This window comes from Pygoscelis adeliae, unplaced genomic scaffold, assembly GCF_000699105.1.
Source record: "Pygoscelis adeliae isolate BGI_AS28 unplaced genomic scaffold, ASM69910v1 Scaffold14, whole genome shotgun sequence".
NCBI lineage: Eukaryota > Metazoa > Chordata > Aves > Sphenisciformes > Spheniscidae > Pygoscelis > Pygoscelis adeliae.
In genome coordinates this window covers 20196992-20220108 of record NW_008825109.1, presented here as the reverse complement: position 1 = coordinate 20220108, position 23117 = coordinate 20196992, and the positions used below count along the sequence as shown (strand labels likewise).

General features: G+C 43.6%; 1 protein-coding gene across 1 annotated transcript; it reads left to right on the top strand.

Annotated features, from left to right (window-relative positions):
* The first annotated feature begins 20 nt into the window (after positions 1-20).
* Positions 21-22963, top strand: IRS4 (insulin receptor substrate 4). The gene is made up of 2 exons (XM_009327827.1): positions 21-3164; positions 20548-22963. Exons 1-2 carry the CDS (start codon positions 293-295, stop codon positions 20550-20552), a joined length of 2877 nt encoding a protein of 958 aa, XP_009326102.1. The 5' UTR covers positions 21-292; the 3' UTR covers positions 20553-22963.
* Positions 22964-23117: the final 154 nt, after the last annotated feature.

Here is a 23117-nt window from a genome sequence, read left to right as displayed (position 1 = left end):
CGGGGAGGACGTGAGGAAGTGCGGCTACCTGCGGAAGCAGAAGCACGGGCACAAGCGCTACTTCGTCCTGCGGGCCGAGAGCCACCTGGCCCCCGCCCGGCTGGAGTACTACGACAGCGAGAAGAAGTTCAAGAGCAGCCTGCGGGCGGCGGGGGCCGGCGGGGCGGCCTCCCTCTGCTGCCCCCCGCCCAAGCGGGTCATCCCCCTCTACCAGTGCTTCACCGTCAGCCGGCGAGCGGACGCCAAGCACAAGCACATCATCGCCTTGTACACCAAGGACGAGTACTTCGCCATGCTGGCCGAGAACGAGGCCGAGCAGGAGGCCTGGTACCAGGCGATCAGTGAGCTCATGAGCCAGAGCAAGAGGGGCTTCCTGGAGCAGGAGGACCACGCCGATCAGCAGGTGGACGAGGATGACGAGCACTACGGGGCCGCCCTGAGGCCCGGCACCGTCTTCAAGGAGGTGTGGCAGGTCAACGTTAAGCCCAAAGGGCTGGGACAAACAAAAAACCTGACTGGAGTGTATAGGTTGTGCCTCTCCAGCAAGGCCATCCACCTCGTCAAGCTGAACTCGGAGGTGCCCTCCGTCCACTTGCAGCTAATGAATATTCGCCGCTGCGGACACTCGGAGAACTTCTTCTTCATCGAAGTGGGCAGATCTGCCTCCATTGGACCTGGAGAACTCTGGATGCAAGTGGACGATTCGGTGGTTGCCCAGAATATGCACGAGACTTTTTTGGAGACCATGAAAGCTCTAAAGGCCTTTGCAGAGTTCAGGCCCCGAAGCAAGAGCCAGTCTTCTGGTGGTGGTAGTGGTACCAATCCTATCTCCTTCATCACCACTAGGAGGCACTTGGGCAACTTGCCCCCCAGCCAGACGGGCTTGCAGAGAAGATCGAGAACTGAGAGCGTTGCCGGCGGAACTCCTCCTACTACCAAGAGCAGCAACTCCTATCGCTTCAGAACGTCCAGCGAAGGAGAAGGAACCATGACTAGACCTTTTAGGTCAGTGACTGGGAGTCTGATCCACCTGAACACTGCGAGGATGAATTTGGGCCGGCAAGAAGGGAGTGGGAGGTATGTGAGGGCTGCTTTCAGCTCATCTTACCACACCAGGTCTGCTTCGCTGCCCGTTTCTCATTTTCCCTCCACTACGAGTCCCATCAGTGTTTCTTCCAGTAGCGGCCATGGCTCTGCTTCGGACATGTTGACCAGGCCTTCTAGCTCATCCGTTTGCGGTTCCCCAAGCGACGGGGGATTTATCTCTTCTGATGAATATGGCTCCAGCCCTGGAGATTTCAGGTACTTTCGGGTCAGGAGTAATACACCGGATTCCCTGGGAAACACACCGCCTATCAGAGAGGAGAACTGTCTGAGTGAGTACATGTCCATGAGTAAGCAACAGGCAGATGATAGCTCGAGAGATGATTATATGGAGGCTGAAAAGTGTTTCAGAAAAAGAACTTACTCTCTAACAAAACCAACTTCTGTAGCAGTGCAGCAGAAGACGACACAAACTACAGCTTCGTTAGATGAAGATTCTGCAGGAAATCATGGACGATTACTTTACTCTGAAACACCAAAATTGAAAGATGACCATGAATTGGAGTACAATGACGCTAACCTCGATTCCGTATGTAACCAAAGTAGGAGTAAAGCCAGGGATGATGGGTACATGCCAATGATGCCGGGAGTTGCATCTTCTCTATCCAGCAACAGCGATTATTTGCCAATGACTCCTAAAAGTATGTCTGTACCAAAACAGATTAACAATTCATGGTCACCGTCTCAGGTTGACTCCAGAGGATATATGATGATGTTTCCAAAGGCTAGCTCTTCACCTGTACGAAGTCCTTTAACTGGATTTATTTCTAAAGGAAGTAACGAGAAGATCACAAACAATGAGTATATGGATATGTCACCCGGTAATTCAGCTCCAAGGCACCCCGGTGACTCGAATTACATTCACACCGCTTCTGTTTCCAAAGGTTTCAGTTCGTATTTTTCTTTGCCCCGAAGCTTTAAGGCATTATCAGGACAAAACGGTGACCACAGTGAATATGTTCCAATGTCTTCACCTGGAAAACTCTTGTATGGTGGACCAGAAAATGTAAAAGGGGTCAACAGTGAGGCTCTGGCTAACGGCATCTCTAAATCGCCGGCGGTGAAAGGTTCAGATGAAGGACTTGTGCAGAACAGGGCTACGAGGCCCACAAGACTCCCCCTGGGTACACGAGGGAGTAATACTATCCCAAGAATGTACGATCGTACAGTTCCACCTGAGCCAGCGAGTCCCGGTGAATACATAAATATTGATTTTAATGAAAAGGCGAGTAATACGCCATATTCCTTATCTGCAGAAGGATCGCCATCATCCCTAGGCTCAAGTAGTGACCACAGACAGTCCCCGCTCTCTGATTACATGAGCGTTGACTTGGACGTACAGTCACCGAAAGTAGCGAAGGAACTGTCCAACTCTCTAACAGATATTTCAATTTATGCAAGTTCCAGTATTCCTAGAAACCAACCAAATCCTGACTACGCTAGGCTTTCATTTGGTACTGCTTGTGTCACCACCGCAGGTAACAGGACTGATGACTACACGGAGATGACATTCAACATGGCAGCAACACCGCCTCGGCCGTTTGCCGCCGAATCCAACGACGGTGTAAAGATTGATAGCCCTTCTTCCATAGTTAATAGACTCTGCATTGTTGATCGATACGCTGGTAGCAGTAGCTTCGCTGTTCCCAGCTCTGAACCTCCTATGGGACCGAAAGTGATTCGAGCAGATCCTCAAGGCAGGAGGCGACACAGTTCTGAAACGTTCTCTTCTGCTGGGACTGTGACGACCTCCTCCTCTTTCTTTACTGATAGTAGCAAAAGACACAGCTCTGCCTCATTTGACAATGTTTGGTTAAAACCAGATGAAAACATTTCTGATGGTCAGGAAAGCAAAATGTCCAGGGATACCTCAACTGGATTTCAGAATGGCTTAAACTACATCGCTCTGAATTTACGCGATGATCCTATAAGCTGTGAGGCAAGTACTACGGCGCCAACTTGCCATCTCCAAAATGGTACTTCAGGTTTGGACAGTGGAGCTTACGTAAGCATAGATTTCAGCAGGTCCGATGGTCTGAAGTGTAACGCTGCGAGAAAAGGTTTGTAACTTTGAAAGCACTTTCCTTTCATGCTCACTTAACTGTAGGAATTAGGTTCTCTACTTAATACTGAAATGCGGTCTTCAGGGTGGGGTAAACGTTTTTTGTAATCTTTTGTGTTATTCTAGTACAACCAGTCTCGTCGTAGCGCAGCATCCTGACCGCTGAACAGAGACGAAAGGGGGCATGGTCCTTGGCCTAAAGGATTTATGTGACTCTTCTAGGCAGAGGTGTTACCAAACTGTCATCTGCCTTGGTTTTTTATAAAATAATTTTGCTAGTATAAACACTAATCGTATTTCATATTGTGAATTCTTGTTCTGAGGTAATGGTAGCTCTTTTTTTTCCTTTACTTTTGTTTTCCTCTTCTTCCCTTCTTTTAACTAGATGACTCTTCACATTTATTTTTTTTCCCCTTGTGAACTTGATATTTTGTAATTTGTGTCATGGACAGGGAAAGTTGAAAATTGCTAAATTGGGTTTAGACATCAAAATTTGGGGCTCAGATCTGTTTCCTTCAATAAATGTAGGTGAAATGTGTGCTTTAGGGTTTTTCATGTGCAAATCTACCCGCATTTATTTAGTTGAATCTTACATAAACAGAAGTCGTTTTTTTCCCCTTGAAGGTTTGGTGTGCTCCTTTTGAGCTCCGGTCTCCAGAGTATCCTCGTGTCCTCCGGAGAAGCCATCTCCTGGTGGCTGACCAGGGTGGTGGGGGGCTCCTGCAGCCCATGCCCTCCGCCTTTCACCACTTAGTAGTGTCCAAGGGCTTAGCTGAGCCGTAACCCTTCCCCGGTCGTGCAGGGGGATCTGCCTTTTGCGCAGCAGGTGAGGAATGCCTGGAGTAGGGGAAGAGCAGGCTCTGAGCGGTGCCTTCCAGGTCCGAAACTTTGGAGGGAAGGCTGCTAGCTTGCAGGTGATCGGTGGTCTGACCAAACTTAAGGTAATGCAGTTTGAGGTGTGCGTAAAAAAAGAAGGGTGTTGGGGGTGGGGAGGAAGAATACGGGAAAGGGGAGGGACGCTCCTGTTCAGGTATTAAGCTCTTTGCTGTCATGATGGGAGCAAAAAATAGTAATTAGCTGTTAGTGGTATTATGCGTGTCTGCTGACTGAACAGCAGTGTTTGTGCAAGCGCTGCTTTGCACTGTAACTTTGGAAGTATAATCCTTATTTTGGTGCTAGTGACCCACTGAACTCCTTACAGTAATTCACCTACCCGGGTAGAAAACTGTGTGTGTTGGAAATGATGTTTTCCTCTCTTCGCAAATGTATGTGTAGTCAATAATTGATGAGCACTGAGAGGAAATATTTAATCGCTGTTGGACATTGATATTTGTCTACTTCTCTGTCAACAGAGAAAGCAATAAAGGGGCAGGCTACTGCTGGCTTTTATATTTTTAATTATAATCTTAAACACTGAAATGATAGGGTTTTTTTCTGGTTTCACTTTAAAACTAAGTGTCTGAAGGCAGAAGGTATTGCAGGAGCTTAAAATTGGGTAGCCTTTAATAGTGGAAGGTATAAGCCTGACTCAGCTCGCATGCCATTCGAAGTCTGGCAGCACTGCTTGGGGCTGCTCAGAAATGTGTGGTTTGCCTCAGTGGTTTTTTTCCTCTGCTTTGTTTTGTTGCTTGGAATCAAATTTAGAAGACGTTGAAAGTTGCCAGTCCAAGAAGTGCTTTTTTCCAAAGCTAGTCTTTCAGCACTTCAAAGATTTGTCTGCTAAGTCAAAGGCACGCTGACTGCCGTAGCTGATTTGTGTGTTGGGTTTTTTTTGTTTGGTTTGGTTTTTTTTTTTTGAAGAAAGCACCCCCAAAGACAGCAGAATTCCTACTTGATCTTATTGTCCTCACATGACTAAAATCCGTGTTATAAAGTGAAAATTCTTACAAAACGGAGAAAAAAAGAACAGAGATGATTTCCTTTCAGCTGTACTGTAAATATTACATTTGAAAATAGTTTTCAAGAGATAATGTGTTTAGAAATTGTATTTATGTTAAACATTTTGCTCACTACTGCTGCAGCAAAATATCTACAGCCCTGTGCTTGGGGTTTTTCCCTTGTCTATTACAAGTTGCAGAGGGGCAAGAGACTTGCAGCTGCTGGTTTTTGCTGTGAACTGAAGTTTTCTGGAAATGAAACCTGCGTTAAAATGAAGTGAAAGAAACTCCGTGCATAAAAACATGGGCATTGGCAGGAAATTAAGCATGGGAATAGTAAGAGCTTAAGTTGGTGGTTTCTTTCTAGTTCTAAAAAGAAAAACAAAACTCTCAAACACTGCTCCAAAACAAGGCCTAACAGTTTTCTATGAAGACAGCATGAAATATTTCTGGTATATGGTAGGAGAGCAGGTGGCGTATGGACATTGCTCACTTGTAGGTGGCTCACGGAGGGGTGAGCAGATTTTGGACTAGTCCAGGCTAAAAGTAGCTTGCCAAACTTGAATAGAGTCTTGTAAATTGGTGGTATACATCTGTTTCTGAGTACTGACTTAAAATTCTTGATTATAAAGATACCAGTTTTCATTCACATACTAAATCGTGTCTCTGAGCTGTAGCAAGCATAATTTTAGAAGTCTCTATTCTTTAAACAGCTTATCAGTTTCTACTGCAATAAAGCTTTTATTTTAATATTTAAAAAGGTTTTCTGTAATCCAGAAAAACACTTTCATACTCCATTTTGAATAGTGAAAATAAAGCTTCACTCTTAAACCTCTTACATCCTGAAGAGGTGTAGTGTGCCTCTGTGTAATTGATATTTTTAATACTTTTGGAGACTTGTAGCAGAACTGAGTGCTGTCTTTTCTTTCCTTCTACATCCCGCTCTTTCGGTCTCTGCCTGAAAAACGCTCTGTGGTTAAATCCATTCTTAAGGAAAATATTTAGCAGATGCGTTTACCCTTTACTTCCTGGAAAGGAGCTATCCCACATTTATTAAATTCTATCGGGTAGGGAACCTTACCTCTTCTCCCTAAACTGCAGTTTTACTGGAAGGAAAACACTTCCCAACTTCGGATTGTTTGCCTTTTTGTTTTTGTTTGCTTAAATGGAATATTGTGTTCTGTGACTCAGCTGCGTTCTCCTAACTGCTGAGGGTGGTAGAGTGATTTCCAATGCATCACTGCCCCCTCATTGTAATTCCCAAACTACTTCTGGTTCAGGTTCACTGATGTGAATCAAACATTTTTTTCCTTCTCCATTCATGACATGGATAGAGGGGGGTGGGGGCACTGACTTGGAATGGTAAATAGGTCTGACTTGTTATTAAACTTTTATTTTAGGTTTAGGCAAAACTGAGCTCAGGTTTTCTGTTGATAATGATGATAAAAAGAATATAATTTATTTTTAATGCTTGAAGTTAAGGAGGTCATTAACAAAACAGTTTCATCACAAAATTGTTACACAATATTGAAGCAAGCGGTTTGCAGTTTTGATTACACGAATCTGAGTCATGAAATTTTGTGCTAGGAGTACAGAACACTAAAGCTACTTCAAACAGGGCTTAGCTAATGTATACCTTGTTATTGGACCTTGCAGAAACTGAGGAGGATAATGAGAATGGGGCGGTAATAAACTGCATAATGGGTTCTGTATAATACAAGTTTCTTCAGACTTAATTAGAAACATTAAACCTGCAAAGATACCCTGGACTCCAAAAACAAAACAGACTGTGTTCAGAGTAAAGGTAACGTTCAGCTTAATATCAACCCACCTATTTTACACCCACTCTTTAATCTTATCTCTACCTGATATTCTAACACTATGCTAAGATGCTATTTCAGAAGTTCTCTGAAGTGCAGGATTATAATTTAAATGTTCCTCCCCTTTTTAATCTCCTCCTGTGCTGGACTGGGCGACAGCGTTGTGTGCACTTCGGGGAGCTGAGGGGAAGGAGAACAAGCACAGCTGTAAAGCAAAATTTGTGTTCCAGATTGTCCAGATCCTTTATGGTAACTTGCATACTTCAAATGCAAAATCTCGAAGAATATAATGCACAATATACACTTTGAGAAGTTCAGAAGCTGGACGTTTTAGCTATTACTAATATAGTAAATTACAGTTTACGGGATACCAGGCAAATAACTGCCCCTTTTGGGTTTCAGACTAGTGGTTTTAAAAAGTTTGCTTCAAACTGAGGCTCTTTTGTATTGGCAGAATACTTAAGGCATGGGCCCATTTAAAAATAACTTGAAGAACCCCACTGAAGCACATCCGAACGCTGCTATGTATCCTGCACCTTTGAAGTAATGCCAGGATAATAATTCTTAAAAAAAAAAACCAAACCACAAACAAACCATTTTAATCTTGCTGTAACAGATGCCACTTTAACAGTCTTGAGTGACTTACAGCTATGCTTAAAAATACCCAGGCTAACTTTCTCTAGTAGTATATGAGCTGCTGAAGGCAGAACAGATTTTTGCCGCGCAGCGTGGGAGTGAGCTAATTATGACATATTTGACCAAGAATCAGTTGGGTTTTACTTGCGCTTGGGTGAGAAAAAGCTGAGACGAGAATGTTCCCCTGCCATTGAGAGAGAACGTTTACTTGTAGTCAGCGTTGAAATACTTTTGGAAATTGGCTTTCCAGACTCTCAATCCATAGTTGCAGCTCATGGTCATATGTATCTTTTTTGGAAGTCTAAAACTTTCTGCTTGTAGCTGTCTTGTAGGTTAAAGCACCGCTGCAGGACGCGGGGAGTTTTGGGAGTAATCTGGTCCTGATTCAAACTGCCGTTTGTTTGTTTGTTTAAGTCTTTTCGGTGAAATCTTAAATGCATTATTACCCTTGTAGTTTTCCTTCTAAACCTTCCCGTTTTCCCCTCCTCCCCTGATGTCTGAGGGCTCCCTGTCCCCCCGTCGCCTGGGGTGGCAGGTGGGAGTAGCAGAAGGTGTGCAGCGCTTACTCGGTCCTTCCAGCGCTGTGTTCCAGCCCAGGGTTACTGGGGTGGTTTCTCACTAGGTATTTCTTAAGGGTTTTTTGTATGTCCAGCAGCATGTTAGCAGTAGGTGGAGTTTGGGTTTGTTTTTTTTTTCCTCCGCATATGCTCTTTTTTTTTTTATGAAAGGATCTTTAATAAGTTTTCTTCGTATTGATTGCTGGGGGGAGGGTTTATGCCTTGAGGTTTTGGATGGTGCTAAAAAGAGCTTACAGTACTGTGTCGTACCTTGGTGTGTGTTTGTGTGCTCTGTTTGTGGATCTGTGGTGCTCCCGAAAACACGCTGAATGGTGTCCAGTATGTTGATTGCGCAAACAAGTTTGTTTTTCTGATCCGAAGCAGGAAACAAACTCTACAATTTTATTTTAAGTACTGTTGTGATTAAATGTGGCATTCTTCAACCCAAAGGAAAATGGAGTGATAAAACTGAAAGGCAGGTGAGAGAGACACAAGCTTTCTGGAGCCTGGGGATGTATTATTACTGCTGTTTTGTCCTAAAAATGTAGCGTTGTCTTATGATTCATCCTTAAATGGTATGTAATGACTTGGCTGGAGAGCTGTCCTATGCCCCCCCCCCCCCCAAATTCACCGTTTGACTTTTGCATATTAACAACAATCTAATGATCAAGTTGCGCTGTTGTCTTACAGGTTAAAGCAATGGCTAGGGGAAAAGGAAAAAGCATGTTCTAGTTTTATTCAAGCCCTGCACCTCCGTAAAGGTCACTCAGCTTAGGGAGGGTTACGATTTAGTTGAGAACCTTGATCAACAGGGATTTGTGACATACTTGAGGGCAGTGGGAAGACAAAGGTAAATTAGCCTGCCTCATCAAAGGCATTTCAGAGGTGTTGCTGAGTGTCTTATCTAAATGATCTTGAACGTGTAAGTGTTTGGATTTGTGGAGATTTTGCTTCAGGTGTAGCATTACCCCAAGAGCAGCAGTGTAGTAGCTGGTTAGCAAGAATTTTCTGCCCTGGTTAAGTCACGAGCTGAATCTTAAGGGGCAAAGGTTGCTTATTTCAAAACATTATTTTTCTGTTAATTTGGCTATATGGTTGGAGGCTAACAATTCAGACTGCTTGTGTGTGTGTATACGTGTGTGTTGCGTGCCAGTGATCTGTGAGTTAAGTGTAAAGTCTAGTCTTTTTTAATCTTCCGAGAAGAAAGGGGTTTTGGAAGAGATGGCTTATGCTGAAATTAATATAGGTAAGATTTGGCTATAATTCCAAGGTGGCGATACAATTTAATGTGACTCAAGAAAATTGAAAACTTTTAAATTACTACTAAAAGGTGAATAGTGCTTGTGTTCACTGTATAGCATATGTGTATTATGAACTTATATAAATATCAAATGGAGTTATTTAGGGCATAAAATAGGTAAGAATAGTGTTTCTTTTTTGCTAAGGCATGAAAGGCTCATAAATATGCTACCTACCTGGAGAAACATTTCCCTTTTAGTAGAACAGGATCTTGTGGAATGACTGAGGGTATCAAAATGTGGTGTGGTTTTTTTTCTCCTTTTTCCAAAAATCATTGGAAATAATACCAAAAGGTGCGCAAGAAACCTGGTAAAATTTGCTTCTAAATTTATTGAGGCAGTAATGAATGATATCCTCCTTCCCCAGGGAATAGTGTGATTCTGTTCCTGTACTCATGCCAAGCCAGCTTGCTTTATAGTTTATGGCTCTTGCTGAAGAGCTGAATTTGCAGTATAACTTTTTTTTGATGCTGGGTAGCCTGAGCCTGAATTATTTTTTTGGGGAACTAGTGCTTCTTTTCACACAGCTCTCTCGGGCTACCAGGAGTTTGGAGAGTTCTTGGTGACAGTGAAGCAGATGCATCGTTAGATAAATGGGAACCTGTTGCATACTAGACCAAGAAAAACTATTAATGTGAGCCATGGGATACCTTATTTGTATGAAAACCCTGTTTAAGCTGTTGACAGGCATTGGCGTTTCTGCAACTTTTATGGCACCTTATCGATAGTTGAGCTGAAACGGCCGAGGCAAACCAGCAAATGGTACAAAAAGGCTTCTCCTCGAGTCTGGGCACCTTTGGTTTCCTGGTCTAAGTAACCGGAGCCTGTTTGCAGGTGGGTTGGCCGAGGGCATTCTTCAGCACAAGTTGGATGCAGGTAAAACTTCCATCAAAACAGATGAAGGAACATGCTTTAAGCTCTGTTAAGTCTAAACCAATAAAGTTTTTTAAGTCTAAACCAACATGGCTTAGGGGACCAAAAAGGTACTGTTTGCTTTATGGAATTTTTTTGTATTTTAGCTTGGTCTGTTAAAAAAATTTGTAAGCTGTTTGAGTTTTCGGTAGCAACATCCGCTGTTGAGTTCAAACCTCCCAGAATATTTGCTTTTTGTTATGGGAGAGACTTTGGGAGGTATTTGCCATCTATATTTAACTCTGTGGTGGTTTTTTGGGGTGGAGTGGGTGGGGTTTTTGTTTGTTTGTTTTTAGAACAAGATGTGTTTAAATTGCAGGTTGGGGTGAACAGGAAATCAGTTAGAAATGAGTTGAAAAAATGAACAGATTCGGTCCTGAGGTCATTTAGACAGTATTACGACAGCGAGTCTGTTAATGAAAGCTTGTAGCTCCAGACGTGATCTCTACTCATCGAAGAACCTGAACAGGTAGGCAGGATGGAGGTCCCCTGTACCATGCCGCAAATGGAAATGTGTTGGTCCCTGTCCTAAGGAGTTTACCATTTAAAAGATGAAACTAAAGAGGTGGATGAAACTTAATGTGCTGGGGTGGAGAGTAAGATAAAGATCAAGGCTGCTACCATTGGCAGAGTGAAGATAAGAGCCAGCCTTGCAGGGAGATAAAAGGCTGCCTGAGAGCGGTTGCAAGAGAGGAAGCTGGTAGAGGCACTTGGAAGGGTATGCACACGGCAGGGAGCGATGGAAGGTAGCGAGCTATAAATACAGCGGTTGTAATGGTTTAAATGACTTGAAAAGGATGAGGTAAACGTCAGAACACTGGCCAGGATATTAATCTTGGTAAGAGGAATGGGGGCCAACATGTACCTCTGAGTTCGGAGCATGTCCCAGTGTTTACTTCTCCCTTTTAGATGTGGAATGTGATTATTCCTTTCTGTAAGTTAGCTTTCCTGCAGCCATGTGACTGATGGATTTGGTGCCAGCAGGGGTGCAGGAGGGTGTACTGGAGCACGGGATCACCCTGTGCAGCATCCCTGGGCAGTTAATGTCGCATGGACCTGCACCCTCTGTTCTTTGTGAGACTTTGCTCCAGAAGCACCTAGGGTGATGGAGCTGCCTTGGCATTACTGCTGGTTCCTTTCTTGTTCTTGCAGGGCCTTTTTAGGTGGCATCTCTGGGTTTCAGGCAACCTTCTAGCACTGGGGAGGAGGCAGCACTGTGGCTTGGGAGATATATTCACCTTTATTTGTAACCAGTGTCGGAGCATTTGGAGTCCAACTCTAAACTGGGAGGTCTGGATGGCACCCGCTCATCACTGCTGTGGTGCCTTCAGCTGCTTGAGTAGCCTGTGGAAGCTGGAGTGCCAAACAACAGCTTTGACAGGAGAAAGTTATTTTATTTCTGTGTCAGTAGATCAGGTTGAACGCACGCTGTAATGGTTGCGGGTGAGTCTGGAAATGGTGGCAGCAAGTGAGGCTTGATTCACTGTTGAGGGTATAAGTGATTGAAATAGTAATGTTGACGTGTTCTGCAAGGTAAACACTAAACAAGAGTTGCACACTGTTGATTAGAACTTGTCTGTGTGTAGACACAGTTTAACTCTGTCCTTTGTGAGCTCCTGGACTGCTCCTGGAAGCTGAAGGCCCTATCTTTGGCTCCTGTGCACGTGCTGTGGTTTGAGAAGACCTTGCTTCACACACGCAACGCAATCTGAACCTTTCTCCTTCCTCCCCTGCGTAAGCCAGGGTTTTGGGTATCCTAATGTTAATGCAGACTCAATAATGCGATAATTAGAAAATGTAAAAAATTGACGCGTGCCACTGCTGTGTGTGGTAGCAGACAGTGGCTGATAGCAAAGATACTTTTTTGTGTGTGTGTGTGTGCAGGCACGCATGGGCAAAAGGTATGGCTGAGGAGGGTGTAGCTGTTTGGGTATGGGGCCATGTAGTAACTTCTTGCCTTTGACAGTCATTTATGGCAGTAGAGGTGAAAGAAGGAGGCAGTGCTGAATGCTTTCAAATGTCGATGGCTGGAGCGGTTGGGAAGGAAGAGCAAAGGGATGGATTAGAACAGGCGAACCTTTCTGTAGAAAGGAAGAACTTTCTGTAGAAAGGAGATACCAGGAAAGGTGATTTGAAGGGTGGGGAGCTGTTTTCATTAGTCATGAGTGACACTGTCCTTTCTCTCAGTTGTGTTCATGGAAACAGTTTTGCTCACTCAAACTGAAGACCTGTGCCTGCAAGCAGACACCACCCAGCAGAGGAAGAGCAGGGCAGGCGTATGTAATACTTCCCCACAAACATACACCCAGCCTCTGATTTTTATTTTTTTTTCAGCTTGGGGGATTTCCTGAGCCTGATGCGGTTTGTCTGTTTTATAATCCTTTATGGATCTTTAATCCAAGTACTTTTCCAGTCTCTCTTTGATCCTGTGTAAACTCCTCGTATCCACAGCAGCCTGCGGTCAGAGTCGGTACACGCTGCATGCAGACCGACCTCTGTCTATTTTGGACCCTGCTCCATACTGGCTTTGTTTGGCAGCCCCTAGTTTGTGTTTTGGAAGAGATAACGAACCCTATCTTTTCTCTCCATGCCACTTAGGATTGTGTAGATGCTGTATCCTCCTCCGCCATACGCTTAGCCAGTGTGCTGTCGGCGGCTTCCTGTACTGCACGCAGCAGGGACCTGCAGTGTAATTTATTTTTTTTTTAATTTCCTGATACGTCCTAATACTTCTCTGCAGGCTGAAGGGTCCTTGTTACCTGGCTGTTCCTCAGCGGGAAGCTGTTTCATGCCTTTCGTGAGTTGTTCTGCACTACTCTGAAACTCTTCCAGTTATTCCAAGTCCTTTTTGAATGAGGGAATGAGAGCTGTGCGTGCCGTTCAGCACCAGTTATTTGATGTAGCTGTTTTCTTTCCTATTCATTTCCTTACAGTTCAGTTCGAACTGTTTGTGGCAAGAGCACAGGCAGGACATAACATTCCTCCCTGTTGGCACTTCAGGGCTCCTAACCTTTGTCAGGAGAGCACAGTGAGCTGTAGCAGGTGGTATTGTCAGAAGCCACACAAACAAGATTTTTTTTTTTTTTTTTGGCTAAAATTTAGCTATCTTTTCTGCAGTTTAGGTCAGTCATAGTATCTTACACACTTGCCATGAGAGTGCTTTTGAAAAAGCAGAACTTTTTTTCATTCTTCCGCAACATGAAAATCTGAAATTTTGAACTTCTATGTGTTTTCGGTGGAGAGAAGTTAATTTTTAGTATTGTCTCGCTATATTGTCATAGAAGTTTAGTTTAAAAAAACCCCAAACAAACCACAAAACAAACAACCGAAAATACAAACCCCCCAAAAACCCCAGCAACTTCTTGTCAAGCTGTCCGGTGCAATTTGAATTGGTGTTAGGGCCCTGCCAAAACTGCATGCAAGTCTCCTAGTTCTAGGAATAGTATCAGTAAAAGAGCTGGAATTAGGGAGTGTGCACAAGGCCTTCCTAGAAACAACACTACTGTTTATTAAAACAGAAAAGGAAGCCACTGTTGCGAAAGATAAGGCATTTCTGCAAAGGGAATAAAAATGATCTTAAAGCATGGGAGATGTTTTTCAGCTCATGAAATTGCTAAGCACAGCGGAACGAGGCTTTGAATGAACAATTGTGGATAAAGATTAGTTGTAAGAGTAACTTTGTCTTCTAGATTTTAGAAATACAGCTTGAGGAGGAATCTAATTTACTGGGATGTGTTGTTACCAGTCGCTGTGTTTAAATAGTTTCTCCAATGGAAAGTAGGTCATGTAACAGTTTTTTTTTAAAACAGATTTTTTTTTTTTTTTTGTTGTGGAAGGTCTGTAAAAGTGTAGGTACAAAATACAGTCATTAGCTCAATTTGAGCATCATTAGTTTGTTGTTGAATGAAGAAAGTACGTGGCATATGTGCTTAACGGTAAGTGTGTCGTTTAACGCACTTCCCAGATAAGGATGGCTTTCTGTGTCAGGGCCTGGTTTGGGTTTCCCAGGTACAGTAACTGCGTATGCAGCGGCCACAGTAAATGTGTCAGTTTTTCTGATTTGTATTTGTAGACTTGGTGTCTGCGTGTGCAAATTAAGAAGGAATTCTGCTTTTCTCAAACAACACCGCTTGCCTCTAGCAAGCTCTAAAGCTATGCCGTTGAAATAAGAACTCAAAGAAATCGGACAATGGCATAGGACAGTAACTTTCGCATTTGGTAAGATTCGGGGCAAAAAAATCTCTCACTAATTTGTGAAGATTATATTTGGGCAAATTACCTCTCTCCCCCCCCCGACCTGCATGCCATGCGGAAGGCTTGAAATGCAGTACATTGCAGTCCTCCTGCCCTGTCCCGGTGGCGTGAACAGAACGCTTTTGGAGGCGCACGTTGTGTCCTGGGGTTGTGCTGGGGTTTGGCGCTTCCCTGAACAACAGGAACGTTGTGTGGCCATGTGCACGAGAAAGTCTGGGGCTGTTCTGCTGCTTTTGATCTGCGTAAGTCAGATTAATTCCGATTTCCCCCTAACCTGAAGTTCAGGAAATGGAGAACTTCAGTAGTGTTCTCCAGAAAGCATTAAGCTGTTTTAGTCTTTGACATGGAGATTTTAATCATTTAATTAGCTTAAATTAATATCTTCTGTAAGCAAAGCTTTTATCCTTTTAGGAATCAGTTGCAGAATTACGCCAGTAAAAGCCGTTCCTGTAAAAACAGATATTATTTAGGATGGATTTCTTTGAGAGAATTAGGATATGTCTGCTGTGTTCTTCAAACCTCTTGGTTTGTTTCAAAGCGGCCTGACTTGTGTGACCTTAATAATCGTGATGCAGGAAATGAAGTGTAAAGTGGATGCATTGTCATCTGATACATTTTCAAATGGAACACGCTGGGTTTGCAGTCTAATGAATTAAGACTGATCTAATCCTCTGCCCCTGGTTTTTATAAAACTATAGGTTATTTCTGCAGAGAACTTGCAGAGCGCTTTCTCAGTGTGTTCCTTAATTTTAAACAAAACATTTTTGAGCAATGGCACGCTGCCATCCTATTTTAAACATTTGCCCTCTTAGTTTCTCTTCTGCCCTTGTGATCCTTTTCCTCTGATTGTTTGTTCCTCGGAAAGCTTCGGACAGCTGTGTGTAGTTTTACAATCTGATCCCATCTTAAACTGATGAATTTAAATAGAATTGTGTAATGAAGAGAACATTGTTTTAACTTTCTAAACTTTGCTTATGTATTTTGAGATGTGATCTGTGAAAATGTTTGGGTGCTTTCCGGACTATTTTTCCATACGAAATGTTCGTAGGAAGCTGAATTTGTATTGTTCTCAATATTCCGAAGCAGCAGAGCTCAATTTTGAATAAAGGCTGAAGCTTTTGTGTGGAATCTGTTAATGGAGCTGAAGTCTGAATGGAAAAGCTCAGTGTAGGGTGCTGTGAAAACTACTTAGAATAGTGTATTTCTAGGGAGCCTCAAAAGTGCAGAGGGTTTTCTGAGTTCAGGTTTTTGCTGCTTGTTTTGTTGTAATGATCAGTTATCAATCTCTTTTTTTTTTTTTTTTTGGTAGACTGAGCAGATTTTCTTGGAAGACGAGCTTGTGACAGTCCAGGAACAGCAGTGTGTTTACACTGCAAGTGCGACTTAACCTTCAAACGTGTCGCGTCTGATCTGGCCACGGAGTTTTATTTGGTGGCATTTATGTTTTGGGAACTCCGAGGGGCTGATGGGCTACTTCGTGAGCATTGTTCCTCTCTTCCCAGCTAGTTCGCATCTCATAATTTGTTTTCCTTTCGGAGGAGTTGTTTCATCCATTTCTCTGACAGCTTCCTTTACTCTTCAGTGTTGAGTCAAATACATTTATATGTGGTATCTGTAATGAAACGCTCATCTGGTTTTTATTGTGGGTCAGCAATTCTCATATTTGTACTATAACATAGAAAATCATTGGCTGATGAATCTTACATTATGAAGACTGAAATAAGATCATCCAGCTTCACAGAAGCTGCGTTCTTTTCTTTGAGTGCTTCATGTCCTCCATTAGTTTACCTTCACCTGCGGGCTAGTCGAAAGATGGAAGAAGGTCGGGTGTGGGAGAGAAGAGCCACCAAGGAGCTTAATGCGTGAGCACTCCTGCAACCTCGCTGAGTAAACCCACGTCGCTTCCTAGGGATCCTTCTGGTGAGGAACCACAGAGGTGGAAGTCCATGAATTAGCTCCGGGTATCAGCAGCACGACAGACGTCGGCCTTGTTCTCACTTACATTAAACCCATTTTACACCTCTTTGACTAATCACTTTTCTTGTGGTGTATGTGCAGGTGTGGTGCTTTCACGCAGCTGGGTGCAGGTGCCTCTCTATAAACAAAACTAGTGCTCTCTTGACACGGAGGTTCCTGCTCGCTCCCTGCCGGCAGCTGTAGCACTAAAATGTGAGATGCGGTTGGGCAGGCCGTTCGGTGCAGGTCTTCCTGGGAGGATGTGGTGGGGGAAGCTACATCAGCTGGACCTCTTACAACTTCACGGTTCAGAAGTCAGTATCGGGGCTTGCGACTGCAGAAACTGTCCCCGGCTCTGCTGGAGACCCCGCTCGCCCCTGGGCGCGGACGCCGCTGGTCGTGACGTGGGATTTCTTTGATGCCTGGAGGGTGGCGGTGGGTGACCTGCGGGCCTTTCGGGCTGTGGTCCTGCTGTAGTGAGGAATGGGCTCCTGAGTGCCACCCTCGTGAATGGTGGTGACTGCAGACACTTCGTGGGAGGGATCTTGCAAGACCTCAGTCTTGTCTTAGATTTTGGAGGGAATTCTTTTTTTACGTGGTCAAGTTTCACGAGTTCCTTTTTGCTTTTTCTATCTGATACTGATGTATGTGTTCACATACATATATATATATATCAATTTATATCTGTATCTCTCTCTCTCTGTGTATATATATAAAAATGCTTGATGCTTTTATCCCAAAAAAGAGCTGATGACTCAGGGCATCAGCCAGCTGTACTGCTCCAACTGCAATATTGAAATTTTCAGCTTTAATACGGGGATTAGAGAAGTGGTGACAACCGATAGCTCCGTGTCTTGAAGATTCAAGGCTTTATGAGACTGTCTGCAGCTTGAAGGTAATGTTTAGGTGAAACTCCCTTACGTTTATTTACAGTTCCCACAATGCTGTTTTAGCTTAAAAATGAAGTGGAAACGTGCTGAAGTATAGTTTGTAATCATGGGCGGAAGGGGGGACGGATTAATGTGATCTTGTTTAACAAGCACAGAGTTTCGGGAAGGGGGGACGCTGCCGGGAGGTCCCGAGCTTGCCTTTACGCTGGTGTAAAACTCTGTATTTGAGCCAGGACGTCCAGGGAATTTATAGGCTGTGGTGAAGCTTAGTTGAGGATACTTTCTTCTGGTTTCTTATAGATTAGTCTGTGTTGGTCTGGGCTCTGATTCGAGGTGCCTGGTGAGCTTGCTTTAGAATTGGTTATCGTGCTGCCTTCTGAGTTATGCCAGGCTTGTTCAAAGAATCAAACTTAGGAGTTAAGGAGGCTTTTTTGCTCGTATGCTCTTCCCCTTCCCCTCCAAGTATCTTAAATGGAATTTGGCATAAGTTTATGAAAGTTTTCAAAAAGTTTTCGGTATAATTACCGAGTTCTGCCACATGGGACTGATTCAAACAACTGGGGCCTTTGCTCTTCCAAATGTTTTGGGGATATGCTTGGAGAGATTAGAATAACTTGTCAAACAGCTTTCAGGTGTGCCGTGTGTGCTAGGCGTGGAGGAAAAATGTCCTGACAAAAGCAGAGACAGTTTTTGAAGTTCCTTTTATGTGAGCTTAGAGGTCCACGGCAAGGGAAGGGTGGGGGGATGCTGGTAAATGTTAATTTTTACTGAATATAAGTTTAATATAGAAGCTTTAACTGTTTCAGTGTTTGGCTTGCGTGCGTCGTTGAGGTGTGATTCATTGCAAGCCGTGGTGCATATTTCCATCCTTTGGTCCTACAACAAAATAATATTTTTCTGAAGAGGAAGACTTATTTCAAAAATCATAGCTTCACTTGGCTTTTGTGAAAACAAAGCCATTGCTAACCACAGCACGCTCTGTGTGTAACAAGCAATAGCTTTTTGTAGTGATCTTACGATGTCTGTGAAATAATACAAATGGAGATTCTTGAGTTGCGGGTGTATTTTGGCTGTCTCTTCCTTGAATTGTGGAAAACCAAGTTACTGCATTTTTGAAATAGCTACGTATTTGAAAAATGAAACTCGGCAACCCAGGCCTTGGTGTGGGTTGTGTAGGGGTAAAAGGGAATTTTCTCCCAAGTCGAAGGACCCCTCTGTAGTTCCGCAGTGCCGCCAGCCCTGCCATGGTCTCTGCTTCTGTCTCCTGAGCAGCGGGCAGCCTTTGCCGGGAGCTGGGGCTGTCCCAGCTGCAGTGGTAGGGGCAGGGCTGCTCACCGCGGCTCACCTGAGCTTCGTGCTTTTTTCTTTTTTTCTTTCTTTCTTTTTCTTTTGAAGGGACAGTATTATTAGCTGGACAGAAATCAGAACCACTTTCACTTAGGGTGGAGTTTGTGTGTGCATACTTTAGGATTGGTTATGTAAGTAAACATACAGGTTTGCGTTATTATGCATAATGCTTGCTTGTTCTTTAGACGGTCACATTTTCTTCAGCGTATTCCTGTGGTAGAGGCAGTGAAGCACTACGCTTTCTTCAGCAATGAGGTTGAACTGATTTCCTTGTGACCCCGCAGAAGAGCACGGGCAAGGGTTAAGCTCTGAAACCCCTTCTTTTGTTCCAGCGGGCCATGCTGCCATCGCTGTGCCTCGTAATGAAGTATTCCCCGTACTGCAGTTCTCAACGGCAGCGAGCTCTCCCAGAGCCGTGAGAGAGCTTGTACTGTGCGGCTTCGAGGGGAAAAAGTGGACTACATTTCTGTATTTGATGTTTTCTGAAGGGTGAATCTCTTCTGCTAGCTGTTGTTTCTCAATGAGAGCAACCTGCTGTTTCCTCCCTCCCTGTAATGCCAGGGAACAGATCCCGCAGGCACGTACCTCAGACCTTGAAGAGACGGTGACCGAAGCCACCCGACTGGCAGAGGACAGTGCCCTCAGTCTTGGCCGAGAGGACAAAAATGTTGGAAGAGGACTGGGAGGCAGCGTAACCCAATGGTTTGGCTGGTAGTACCCCTCCAGACTGAAAATTAGCGTTCACGCTGGCCCTGTTGGGAGTGGGAGGGGTTTTGTAGTGAGCTGAAAAGTGACTTTTCGTACGCTCCTCAATTTGTGTGCCCACCGCTGCAGAAAGCGTTCGCATCCCCTTCACCAGATTTTTCCACGTCAGGAACCTTGTGAGTCACTCACCTTGGCATGTGCATGGTTAATTGTGGAGCTGGCGTTCTGCTTTGAGGTCATCCTCTCTCCTAGTTCCATTTCTGCCTTGTCACCTGACGGCATCTTCCCGTAATACAAGATTATTTTCCCCCCCCCCCTCATTTTACCGAGCACTTCGTATTTTGCCTTTTCCAGTCAGTTTGAAGCCACTGGTTTTTGCTGGCAGCGGCAAAGGTTGCTGTCTGCCGTAGCGCTGTGCTTGTCTGCCGCGTGTTGCCTTTTAGTGAGACTTTCTTGAAAAAGGGAAAACTATACTGTGAGGTGTTTCTTATCATAACTAAATTAAGCTTTTTCCTGAAAAGTCGAGGAGAGGGCACGCAGCTGTCACGACTTGCCACTCCTTGTTTGGAGCTGGAGTTGCAGGGCGTGTTTATATTGCAGTTCTGTACCTGCTGTGAATGGGAGCGTTCGCCACCACCTTAATTACATCCGGGTGAACAGAACTGCTCTGCGTGGATCCTGCGCTGCGTGCTGAGCGATAGCCTCTGCCGTGCGCGTCCCCCGTCGCGTTGAGAGGATCGGGGTCTTGTTAAATGAAATATTGGTAGGGCAGTAGGCGATGGGTAGCTGTAAGCTCTGGTCCTTCCCACGGCGCGTGGGCTAGCAGTACGGTGCTGGCTGCAGTCCGAGCTCCTGTCCAGCGGACACGTGTCCGCTCTGGTTGCAGCGGCTCTTCGGTGCTTGCTTCAGACTTCATAGTTCTTCCCGACGGCTCAGGATTTCTGAGCGTGGTGCCATCCGGTAGTGCCCCCTCCCTCTGTGAGGGGCCCGTGTTCCGCATTCGGCAGCTGTCGCTTCTGCCATGGATAAGCTCCATGTATTCTCCTCACTAGAAAACATTTTTTTTCCAATATAACTTGCATTTAAAATGTCACTGACTTTTTTTTTTCCCTTTCCCCCTCCTTTCTAGACTGACTGCATTGCCATGGAAACCATTGTTGGAAGAGAAGACTTTTCTGCTGGTAACTCCAGAAACTGTGTGGTGCTTTTGGAAGCAAAGCTCAGCTCCAGCCGGCTACTTTCATTTCCACCAGCACGGACATAGACACACATCCTTTTAATTAATTTTTTCATAGACATCGGCTCTCTACAGTTGAATTAATTTGAATTGAGATTTTTTTTTCATAGCTGTGCTTTGGTGATGGAATTTGGTCTTTCACGTCATATCTATTTGGGAGGCAGTGTGAATGCTAATAGGAGATCCCTGTACGCCCCTTTCTTCCTCCTGCCTCTCCCGTTAATTTTGTTTTTTTAATTTATATTCTGAGAAGTCAAAGCTGGTTTCTGATTGTCTGTTTAACATGGGTTTTGCTTCTCTGGTACATTAACAAGTGGTTAGCTTAAAACATGTATTGTTTAGAAATATTTTGGCAGTTCAGGATTTTTTCAGGTGGCTGGGCGGAAGGAGGGAGCGCGGGAGAGGTGCACCTTAGCGTGAGGGGTGAACCCGTGGGACTGAACCGGTCTGAGGAGGAGAGACCTCTTCTGCCCTTTTTTTTTTTTTAAGGGTTTGCTTTTATGGTACAAGAGGTATTTCTTGATCATAGGCTAGAATATTTTAAATCAAATGTCTGTCAGAGCTTAAACGGAATTTTTTTTTTTTGCTCAGAATTTTGGTATGTACAAAGTAGGATTAATGGGCTGGTTGTCTCGTAGATTGTTTTTGTTCTTACCCTCAAGATACTTGTTTATAAATACGAATTGTGTAAAATGAGGTTTTTGTTCACGCATTCAGATGGAGAACTGCAGAGTCGTATCCAGCGTTTGTGACTTCTGCATTATATTTGTCAGCTGTAGCTTTTTAAAGGGGAACCACCCTAATTGATCTTACTTTCAACCAAAGCCCCATTTTTAATTTGGGACTATTTTTGTTCTTTCTTCCTGGCATAATGGGGAAAAAAAGTAAAACCTTGGCTCATCGGTTGTCCTTATCCCACTTACAGAAATGCGAACAATGACTATTTGACGTTTTTAAAATAAGCCCTGATTTTTCTGCAATTTAAGCGCTTCACTCTTGTACTGAATCTTTTTTTTTTGGGCTGAAATGAGTTTAGGTTTTTAACACTGCTATGAACTTAAAGAGCATGACACTAGTCGTTGGTACATGCGATGTATAGTAAAAGGCACTGACGATTAATAAAGGGTTTAGAAGTGGTACACAAATCCTCATGCTGTACTGCACCACACAGCTGGTAATCCTCTACATTGTATATTGTACAACTGAGTTGTCAGGCTGCCTCACCTCGGACATGCAACCTTTGAATTGCTCGTACCGTTTGTGTAACAGATGAGACGCTGTCAGCTTTGATTGTTCGGTGATGTGTACCCAGATCTATTTTTGAGTGGTATTAAAATGTACATGTCACTAAAACACGGGGGAAAAAAATAATGGTTTGTTTGGAGACGTGGTACCGATCAGTTTACGCAGTGTCTAGTGACAGGAGAAACTCTCGCTAGGGGGTTTAAAAGCACAGATCCGTTTTTCATTCTGGAAGAGAAGTTTAAGTTGGTACAGTTACTTGTTGCTGCTAAACATACACTAATGAAAAATACGACCACTCTTACAGACCATGATACTGTCTTGCCATAAAGCTTTTGTTTGGTCTCGTAAATTAATAATGCAATATGTAGACAGCTTTTTATAAAGCGTTACGTCTTTTCTAAGAAATCAAAATTTGGATGAAGATCGTTCTAAACACTTAATGTGAAAGGAAAAGGTTGTTTTGAAGAAATTTGTTACCTACTTATTTCATATTGGATCCCTGAGGCTGCCATTGTACAATATACAGCACTGATTTAATAAATGCTGAATAAATAAGTAAATGGGTAACCTCAAGCGTAGTGGTACAAATACTAATAGGTACGGCATAATAAATATGCAATCTTTTTGAATCTCTTAGTTTACAGCAACTAATTTATTCAGTATTGTGCTGGAAGAACATTTTCAGATGATGTAAAACATATCACTATATATACTACCTTCCAGCTACCCGTTTATGCTGCTGTATAGTACAAAAATACCAATGATAGAACAATGTTTGTCCTGTAAATTTAATTTGATATTGGACAGTTATTGTCTGTACAAACTAAAACATATATGGTTGAAACTGTTCATTATATTTGCTATTTCTGCTTCACAGATCTGTTTTAAAGTTGAGCTGATTGATCTGGCTTTGTCTTCCATTGTAAATATTGTTACGTTGTTTTCTTTGTAAAACACATCGCGTTTGCGGTTTTGGGAGACTGGCTTGAAGCTCTGTATAGTGTTTATATTTATCTGACTTGGCTTTCCATAGAGCTACTTGCAGTAAATACGTGTTCATGTAGCTCTGTGTCTGGGTTTTATTTTTAAACAAACTTTTTGGTTTTTTCTGTCAGAAGTGCTTTTCCTCCTGCTGTGGCTGCTTTCTTCTTAAAGTGCTTTTGTTGCCCTATGTCCCTGAAGATTTGGAGAAGCTTTTAGCGTATTTCAGGGGAGCG